Source organism: Lolium perenne, chromosome 2 (genome assembly GCF_019359855.2).
Source record: "Lolium perenne isolate Kyuss_39 chromosome 2, Kyuss_2.0, whole genome shotgun sequence".
In the NCBI taxonomy this organism is placed as follows: domain Eukaryota; kingdom Viridiplantae; phylum Streptophyta; class Magnoliopsida; order Poales; family Poaceae; genus Lolium; species Lolium perenne.
In genome coordinates this window covers 298897812-298908117 of record NC_067245.2, presented here as the reverse complement: position 1 = coordinate 298908117, position 10306 = coordinate 298897812, and the positions used below count along the sequence as shown (strand labels likewise).

Sequence of the window (10306 nt, the reverse complement as noted above, 5' to 3'; positions counted from 1 at the left end):
TCCCTAACCAAATACAAATAGACTACAAATACATATTGTCTCACACGGCATCATGACGGCAGCCGCTCCATCACCCTGCTAGTCCGTCATCCCTGCAGCCATGGCCGTAGTAGGCACTACCAGCAAGCAAAAGTTTGTCTGTGATGAGTGCATCCGTCCCAGCGCCGAGTGAATATGAGGTGGTGCTCGCAGCCACAACCGGGGGCATCACCGACAAGAAATCTGTCTATGAGGAGTGCCTGCCTAGCCCAACGCTGAGTGAATCTGAGATGGTGCTCGCACCCAGTTGCTGGCCATCACCGATGCTTCTTCTCGTGGCACCGAAGACAAAGTCAGCCTAGCGAGGATGTTTTTCTTTGCTGGTGCCGGTGGATGTGGAGATATTGCAGGACGACGCTCATATGCCAAGGTTGTGACCTCAACTCCGGCTTCCCATTTTGGTACGGGACGTGATGAGGATGTTTTCGCTGGATGGGAGGACGTGCCTTCACGGTGCCAGCCGCATCACATGCCCTTGTCCACTCCGTCTTTGATGCGCCGCCCCCCTCCTCGACTATATATTAGGGGGTGATGTTGTCCTTGCCTATATTATCTGGTCACCGAGCTGCAGCCTGTCGAGATCCCATTCGATGTTCTCATTTCCTTCGATTCGGCCACTGGGCACACGAGTACTTCAACGCCTGGAAGCCACTAAATTCTTCGCCATGCCTCGAAGTGTCATCCCAGCCTCGGCTCGCCACGAACCCTTGTCGTGGAAAGACGCTCGTCGACCCCCCTGCCGTTTCAACGTCATGCCACACCACCTCCCCTAGCCACAACAGATGTGCAGTCTATCCTAGCTAAACAGGACATGTTGCTTCGCTTCGAGCTTCAAGTCTGCCTCACGTTGGTTGAGAGTTTCTTGGTGAGTGTGGGTGCTGCCCTTGCCAGGTCTTCAGTTGCCCTTGAATCCCCTGCTTCAGCCGAGCTCAATGTAGGCTCAATAGATGTTGGAGATGAAGGCCTCTATGGTGTTTTCGTGCTAGCCCCTGCCTGTTGTCGACTGCCTCTGAGTGTGAGAACACCGCTAAGGTCATGTCTCCAGTGATGCTGATCATGCCCGAGTTCCAGGAGTTATGTGGGGAGTCGGCTTCTCCTCGATGACGCTTTTGGAGTTGGACTTGCTTTTGGTCCTCGATGGTAGCTTCCACGGCACCACCTTTGGACCCAAGCCAGCAGCTTGACTTTGTTGACTCCAAGGCCCTCTTTGCGAAAGAGGTTTGAGATTTATTCGTGAGTTTGGAGACGCCTAGCTCTGGATCCAAAAAGGAGATTGCTCGCCTACTGATGGGGGAGGCTTCGGGGTGCAAAATCAAGAATGTGAAGGAGTATCTCAGGAGCAAGAGCAAGAAGAGTGGCGCCACAAGGATGGCATCTGCAGCTGCTTGATGGATGGTTCTCAAGTTTGCATGTATGCACTCTTGTTTCTTTTGTGATGTGGTGATCTATGTGTCGAGGGTTTGCGGTTGTACCAAATTGGGAGAGTTTGTTTGTCTGACTAGGTGGGCGGGGAGCTGCATGCATGTTCTGGGGGCATATGTTGTTGTAGCGGTTTTCGTCCGGTCTTTCGTTAATTAGCTGGACAATTATCGTTTTAACTAATAGATTTGGGCAAAGCTTTTGCATCCGTTTCAAAAAAAAAAATGAAGATTTGTATTGACTACAGACTACAGTTATCTGAAGGGATATGTAAACTCCAATTTTTTCGTTGACAAATATACATTCAGAACCACTGAGAGTCATTTCTATGGTGCGATAAAAAGCTGTCTTAAAAATCGTAGAATTGCATTCCTTTTTGGTATAGAGGGAGGGAAAATAAGATTTTGTAAATTCAAATCGATCATATTCCCCGCTGATATTTCGACCGCTGAGTAGTCAATCAACAAGTTGGCCACATTCCACAAAAAAGATGAGATATATATGAAGCTTCAAAACGCCTTTGATTAGAAGTGAATTTTTTTTTTTATAAGAGAGCTTCCAAGGATGCCGATCTCCGTGGTGAAGGTATGTGCCGTTTGGAAGTTTCAAAAGACTTGATGAGATCAACCAAAGCAGTTAGATCCGTCTGAGCTTTAATGGCTTCCTCTGCAGCTATCTTGAAGCCATTGATTCTCTCTCTAATCTCTTTGTCGTCCACCATATTCTCAATAGCAGCCTTGATCTCCTCTCTTTGTAGCCGACCAGTCGCCGCCGTCTCGACCTCCACTCCGACCTTCCAAACATGGTACACGTACCTGGCGTTTGCGTACTGGTCTCCGTCCAGCGGGTGGCATATCATCGGCACGCCTTCCGACATGGCCTCCACCGTGGAGTTCCAGCCGCTGTGGGTGAAGAAGGCGCCTACCGCGGGGTGAGCGAGCACCTCCACTTGCGGAGCCCAGCTGACGATCATGCCACGACCACGGACCTCCTCCTCGAGCCCGTTGGGCAGCTCGCCGGACTGGAAGCCGCGGATCAGCTTGGGCCTGACGACCCAGAGGAACGGCCGCTTGCTCGCGGCGAGCCCCCATGCCAGCTCCACGAACTCATGCGGGTCCATGGCGGCGAGGCTCCCAAAGCTCACGTAGAGCACGCTGCCTGGTTCCTGCGTGTCGAGCCAGCCGAGGCAGTGCCGATCTGCTCGTGTCTCCCCGTACAAGCTGCTGCTGGCGTTGGCTTCCGGCGCCAGTTTGTGGAGAACGGCGACGGCGAACACCGGGACCGACAGGTCCTCGCGGATCTGGTCCAGGTTAGTTGCCTCAATGGTGCTCAAGGTGTTGAATATGAGGCCTGAGGACTGCCGCGCTCCGTCGACGATCTGCCGGAACAGGTCGGCGAACCCAGCAAGGCTGCTCGCATCGTGTCGTAGAAAATCTTTCAGACGGTACGGTGGCAGCTCCTCGACTGGATCCTCCTTGTGCGCCTCTGCACGCACAGATCGATCGAGCATATATGTCTCTCAGATCGTGCATATCCTGATGAATATAATCATAGAGGAAGGTCGATCCGATGATCACCTACGTACCTTGTACAGGCAGATAGGCCTTGTCAATCAAGGTCTGAAATGCCATGTAGAGCCGGAAGTTTGCCGCGCTGGCCGTCATGATGCCCAGCGCCGGCACGCCGAGGTCCCTCGCCACCGCCTGCGCCGTGTACCATATGACGTCGGTGATCACGCACCGGACACCGCCGCCTTCCTCCGCAGCGACCAGCGCCGCCAGCCGGTCCTTGAACGGCTCCTTGCAGCCGGCGTTCATGGCCGTGACTAGCCTCGCGATGTCCTCGGACGCCACCACCTCCTGGGGTACCTCCACGGGCAGGGACACCCAGCCGTAGTCCGCCGGGGAGTCGGCCCTGTCCGGGGCACGAAACTCAGTGTGGAACACGGTCACCGCGAAGCCACGGGTGTGCAGAGCGCTGGCGAGGCGGAGGACTGGACTGGAGTGGCCGTGGTACGGGAACGGGAAGAATACCACGCGACGCCCGACTTCTGCCATCGTCTCTCTCTGTGTTCTTTCTGGCCGTGAAGCAACTTATTTTGCGGGTTTCAGACTGATGAAACGGAGAGTAGTTCCAGCAACAACGCAGACAAGATCATTTTCATCAGGGTCGTAGCCTATTTTCACGCCCGCCCATCTGGTTTGCGGGTCCAGTCTATCGATGACAGCCAGCTCAACTTTGCCGATCCATGACCACCTATCACATTATTAAGTAGTACTGCGTTAATGTTCCAGCAACCAAATCTCCAAAGCATTCATCTTCTCACTCCCGTCCACAAAAGACTGTATTTCCATCTTTTTCTAGAGAGTTAGTTCCAATACAAGCAACAACATTTATGCCACTAAATTATTAATGATAAAATACATTTTAATCATATATCTAGTTGATATTGCCGAATATTCTGTCAACACAACAACATTTTGTACTTTTACTACTTGCGAGAAAGATCTGTACCGCTTTGTATGACAAAAGCATACTCCTCGTTCGCAAATAGTTAACTACTTCTTTGTACCTATGCTGTAATTTTCTCATAGTTTCTAAATCGCTTATTGGAATTGAATAAATGATATATATATCATTGGAAGGGTACATAAAATCCACAACCTTTTGGTATTCTAACTTTTCTCAAATTTGAGAGTGGATTTTGTACACCCATGCATGGGTGTGGGTGTTTTCGTCACCGTCCATTGTGCTTTGAGATTCGGATAAAGAGAGGAGAGAGAAAGGAATCTTTCCATCTACAGTGGTGGGCACGAATCTCGAGGTATAAATGGGCGGTGATGGAAACACCCACACTCATGCGTGTGTGTACAAAAGTAACATTTAATTTTGAAAAACGGATATCATTATAAAGTTCTTGGAATGCTCTATTCTCAAATCGGTGATCGGTATGGTGCAAATGATATGCCATTGGAAAGGAATGAAATTGCTTAAATTTTCATGTTTTAAGTTATTCAAAATGTGTAAGGTTTTCGAACAGTTTTAAAAAATACCGTAATTAGGGTATATTCAAAAACAAAAAACAATAGTTTGAGCACATATTTTCAATTGTTCATCTATAGAGTAGGCGCAACCTTTTCATGTTTTAGTATTTTCAAATTATGCATGGTTTTTAAATAATTTCGAAAATGCCATAATTCAGCAGTATTCAAATCCGACACACCATAGTTTGAGCACAACCGAATGTAGAAATAATGAAAATGATATGACGTTTGATATCTATGAAGTAGATACAATTTGTTCGTCCACAATATTTTCGCAAATTCCTTACGATGTAAGGGTAGATTTGAAATTACCATCCGCCGTTTGTAGGGACGAGCACCAAATTATTTTGACTGCTACTCACAGATTATATATCCAAATGATACAAGTGATATAATGTTGGTAAGTGTCAATAAGCCGCAAACTTTTCGTCTAGATCATTTTCACCAATTCCTCAAGGTTTGAGAACAATCTGTCAAGATTTAAGTTCACATATTTTGCATTGTTTGCAGGATGGAGACATGGAATTGACAAACTAACGTATTTGATTCATTATGAAATGCAATACATAATTTTATTAGAGTTACATTCTACCATAATTTTTTTTGTGAGGATCGGAGCTCAAAAGGATGATATTGTCACAATAGATTACTGCACTGAGAAAGCTAAGTGTCGTACTTCCCCTTACAGGTATTTGTACTTCTCCATCTATGTATTTTGTACAACTCGGTGCAGTTTCGCAGAGGTGTTCACTAAAACAATTGCAACTTTCTTGTATGGTGTCCATTTTAGGTCCATGACCATTTAAAATGTTCGGCACTACCACGTGTGTATATTACAATTACTGGCCGCTTTCGGAAATGTCACAGATCGGCTTCTAAGTGGGGGTTTTTCGCAGCAAAAGTTTGGTCTAACCATTCTATGCACATTTAAAAAAATCATTTGACCTCCCATTCGACATCTGAATTGAGTGATTCTTGTTAGTTGGAAATATAGAGGCAAGAGCTATCCGACCAAAAAAAAAAAATCAAAGATAGTAGAATTTAGTTTTTGTTTTCTTTATTTTGTATCATGTGAAGTTTTATATATATCTTCACGTACACTTGTGTGAATTGCTAGGAGAGTGACATGTGCACACTTCCCATAACAAGAATGTGCACTTCCTCGAACATGTAATTTTTCTTATTATTTTTCATACATTTCCCTAGTTTGTGTACTTCCCGAAACTTAACATGTGTACTTCCAAAAGTGAACCCTTGCACTTCTTTATTTTTTTTATTTTTTGCACATCCTGCAATTTTGCTTATTACTCCGTATCATTTTTCTTGCACCTTCACAAGAGATTTGTACTTTTGAAACTGAACATCTGTACTTCCTGATACCAGTACATGCATTTCCATCATATTATGTACTTCTTGGAGTCAATTGTAATACTTCTCGATATTGAACAATTGTACTTCTCGATGTCACCATGTGCACTAGTTTTCTATACTGAACTTCTTGTATGCATAGTATGTACATCCCTTTTATACTTCGACGATTCTTCATTTTATAAGTATTGATGGTTTAGTATTAATAAATTAACTTAGCATGCTACGAGTAAGTAATTTCAACCTAGTTTGTTATTACCATTTTAAGCCAAGACCCGTTGTTTATTGCCGCAGTAGTCTAGGTGTTAGGGTACTAAGGTTGAGTTTTCATCGAGATGTTGGCCTTGAGGAGCAACGAATCCTTGATACCATAACACCCTCAGAGGCTTCATCGCCCAAACGACGCAGTAGCAGTGATGGTTGACGTAGCCTAGAGAAGATGTGTTACATGTGTACACTATGACTTAGAGGTGGGGTGGTGGGGGTGTATGGAACACAAACTATTTATACCATTATTTAGTAGAGGTTGTATCTTATTCAATCTAAACCCGCACATATATTTTAAAAACTTCATGGATTTGTGCACTTTCGAAAATTTAATATTTAAACTTCATGGTGTCACTGTATTTACTTCCGGGATGCCGCTCGTACTTCCTATAGTAAAGGTGTGTACTTATTGCATTTTGCAGATGATTTTATTATTTTCTTGGACATGTTAGGTATTGCAATTCCGAAAATGAACTTGTGTACTTCCTGTCATCAATATTTGTGCTTCTCACATTCATATACTGAACTTCTTATATGCATAGTATGTACATCCCTTTTATACTTCGACGATTCTTCATTTTATAAGTATTGATGGTTTAGTATTAATAAATTAACTTAGCATGCTACGAGTAAGTAATTTCAACCTAGTTTGTTATTACCATTTTAAGCCAAGACCCGTTGTTTATTGCCGCAGTAGTCTAGGTGTTAGGGTACTAAGGTTGAGTTTTCATCGAGATGTTGGCCTTGAGGAGCAACGAATCCTTGATACCATAACACCCTTAGAGGCTTCATCGCCCAAACGACGCAGTAGCAGTGATGGTTGACGTAGCCTAGAGAAGATGTGTTACATGTGTACACTATGACTTAGAGGTGGGGTGGTGGGGGTGTATGGAACACAAACTATTTATACCATTATTTAGTAGAGGTTGTATCTTATTCAATCTAAACCCGCACATATATTTTAAAAACTTCATGGATTTGTGCACTTTCGAAAATTTAATATTTAAACTTCATGGTGTCACTGTATTTACTTCCGGGATAGCCGCTCGTACTTCCTATAGTAAAGGTGTGTACTTATTGCATTTTGCAGATGATTTTATTATTTTCTTGGACATGTTAGGTATTGCAATTCCGAAAATGAACTTGTGTACTTCCTGTCATCAATATTTGTGCTTCTCACATTCATATATGTGTACTTTCCTGTATATGATTTTATTATTTTCTAGCACTTTACATGGATTTTATTATTTTCTAGCACTTTGCATGGACTCTACATTTCCGGTCTCAGACAACTCTACTAGCCAACCACCACCACTCTGTCGTATATATAAGGACTAGCAGGGACTCCGTTCGGTTTCACTCCACTCAACAGCCGCCATCACTCTTCAGGGCGATGCAGTACAACGTTCTCCCATAGAAAACTCACCTGGTCGGTAAGGAAACTAGCAAGCTTCTGGACCCTGCATCGCTGGAATGCTAATGAACTTGCTGACGGCTTGTTTTCCGTGGACTCGTGCCAACCCGCACGGTTTATTAAAGGCCGAGTGACGCCGATAACTCCGTTTAAACCATCCTATCCTCGCCAGCTCCACTATTCACGCACGACGACTGCTTATAGGATTATAGGTGCATGTTATTAGCATGCATTTTAACTTATATATAATGTGGATCTGTTGTGTAAGCACACCTAGCATGGTCGTACCCATTAGAATATTATGTTAGGCTCGGTGTGTTTAGTTTTTGTACTTGTTAGCAGATTTGGCGAGGACATATTCATTAGAATATTGTGCTAGGCTCAATGCGTCTTGGTCTGTTATATAAGCACATTTAGCTTAAGCTTGACCGGTATGTTATTGTGTATGACAAGATTTGGTTGTTATATCTATGTGTTATTGTGTTAATGCTATTGTGTATAATAGCTAGCTAGTTTGATCTATATATTATTACGTATGACATGATCAATTATGTCAGCACATTTAGCTTAAGCTTGATCGATATGTTGTGTCTGACAATATTGGATTGTTAGATCTGCATGTTATTGTGTGTATATGCTATTGTATATTACAGTTAGCTTGCTCAATCTATATATTGTTGTGTATATGTTATTGTGTATGACAAGATCTGATGTCTAAGCACAATTAGTTTAAGCAGGATCTGTATGTTATTGTGTATGACAAGATTCAATTGTTACATCTATATGTTATTGGATATATGTTATTTGTGTATCCCTGTTAGCTAGCTTGATCTATATATTATTGTGCATACGTTATTTTGTATGACAAAATCTGCTTCATACGTAACCATGGTTAACTACATCTGTATTAATGTTTTTCTATTCTATACTTCGCCACGTGTCTTATTTTGGTAACAATGTATAATATAAAGGCAAAGGAAGGCTTGTGATGTTGTATTCTCGGTATGACTTTCTATTACATGACCTCGACATTCCTAGGTATGAGATGACTAATCATTGGAACTTGAATTATTTTAAATTTATTTGTGTGTTAGTTTTTTCTCACTTTCATGATAGTTTTTTGTAGAACACACATGGCCTTATCATCGCGTTATGTTAGCTTTATCACACTGATGACCCACAAGTATAGGGGATCGCAACAGTCTTCGAGGGAAGTAAAACCCAATTTATTGATTCGACACAAGGGGAGACAAAGAACACTTGGAAGCCTTAACAGCGGAGTTGTCAATTCAGCTGCACCTGGAAACAGACTTGCTCGCAAGAGTTTATCGCAGTAACAGCTTTATAGCGAGTGTGAGTGAAATAACAGCAGCAGAGTAACAGAGACAACAGTAGTGATTTTAGTAAACAGCAGGATTAAAATACTGTAGGCACGGGGACGGATGACGGGCGTTGCATGGATGAGAGAAACTCATGTAACAATCATAGCAGGGCATTTGCAGATAATAATAAAACGGTGTCCAAGTACAAAGCAATCAATAGGCATGTGTTCCATATATAGTCGTGCGTGCTTGCAATGAGAAACTTGCACAACATCTTTTGTCCTACCAGCCGGTGGCAGCCGGGCCTCAAGGGAAACTACTGGATATTAAGGTACTCCTTTTAATAAAGTACCGGAGCAAAGCATTAACACTCCGTGAACACATGTGATCCTCACATCACTACCATCCCCTCCGGTTGTCCCAATTCTTGTCACTTCGGGGCCATTGGTTCCGGACAGCGACATGTGTATACAACTTATAGGTAAGACCATAAACAATGATTATCTTGATGAAACAATAACATGTTCAGATCTGAGATCATGGCACTCGGGCCCTAGTGACAAGCATTAAGCATAACAAGTTGCAACAATATCATCAAAGTACCAATTACGGACACTAGGCACTATGCCCTAACAATCTTATGCTATTACATGACCAATCTCATCCAATCCCTACCATCCCCTTCGGCCTACAGCGGGGGAATTACTCACACATGGATGGGGGAAACATGGCTGGTTGATGTAGAGGCGTTGGCGGTGATGATGGCGATGATCTCCTCCAATTCCCCGTCCCGGCGGAGTGCCAGAACGGAGACTTCTGGCTCCCGCGACGGAGTTTCGCGATGTGGCGGCGTTCTGGAGGGTTTCTGGCGACTTCGACTTCTCCTCGTGCGTTTTTAGGTCGAGGCCGATAAATAGTCCGAAGGAGGGCGTCGGAGGCCGGCCGAGGGGGCCACACCACATGGCCGCGCGGGCCCCCCCTGGGCCGCGCCGCCCTATGGTGTGGGGCCCTCGGGCCTCCACCTGGTTTGTCCTTCTCGCTCCGTCGCCTTCTCGGGAAAATAGGGCCTTCTGCATAAATTCCGAGGATTTTCCCGAAAGTTGGATTTCTGCACAAAAACGAGACACCAGAGCAGTTCTGCTGAAAACAGCGTTAGTCCGTGTTAGTTGCATCCAAAATGCACAAATTAGAGGCAAAACAATAGCAAAAGTGTTCGGGAAAGTAGATACGTTTTGGACGTATCAACTCCCCCCAAGCTTAGCTTATTGCTTGTCCTCAAGCAATTCAGTTAACAACTGAGCGATAAAATAACTTTCACGAACACATTTGCTCATATGATGTATATATTCTCATGCTATGGCTAATACTTAAGCAGTTCATAATGAGATACATGCAAATAAGATCATCTAACAGCTATGTCAATCATGGAGAGG

General features: G+C 44.1%; 1 protein-coding gene across 1 annotated transcript; it reads right to left on the bottom strand.

The window, feature by feature from the left end:
- Positions 1-1892: 1892 nt before the first annotated feature.
- On the bottom strand, positions 1893-3569 carry LOC127330662 (DIMBOA UDP-glucosyltransferase BX8-like). Its single transcript, XM_051356797.2, has 2 exons — positions 3044-3569; positions 1893-2943 (listed from the first exon to the last, which is right to left on the bottom strand). The coding sequence occupies exons 1-2, from the start codon at positions 3513-3515 to the stop codon at positions 2003-2005; spliced, it is 1413 nt and encodes a 470-aa protein (XP_051212757.1). The 5' UTR covers positions 3516-3569; the 3' UTR covers positions 1893-2002.
- Between the last annotated feature and the right edge of the window lie 6737 nt (positions 3570-10306).

Coding starts and splice junctions, on each gene's coding strand:
- LOC127330662 (XM_051356797.2), bottom strand. CDS start 3,515: ATGGCAGAAGTCGGGCGTCGCGTGGTATTCTTCCCGTTCCCGTACCAC. Junction 2,944..3,043: donor GGCCTATCTGCCTGTACAAG/GTACGTAGGTGA, acceptor CTGTGCGTGCAG/AGGCGCACAAGGAGGATCCA.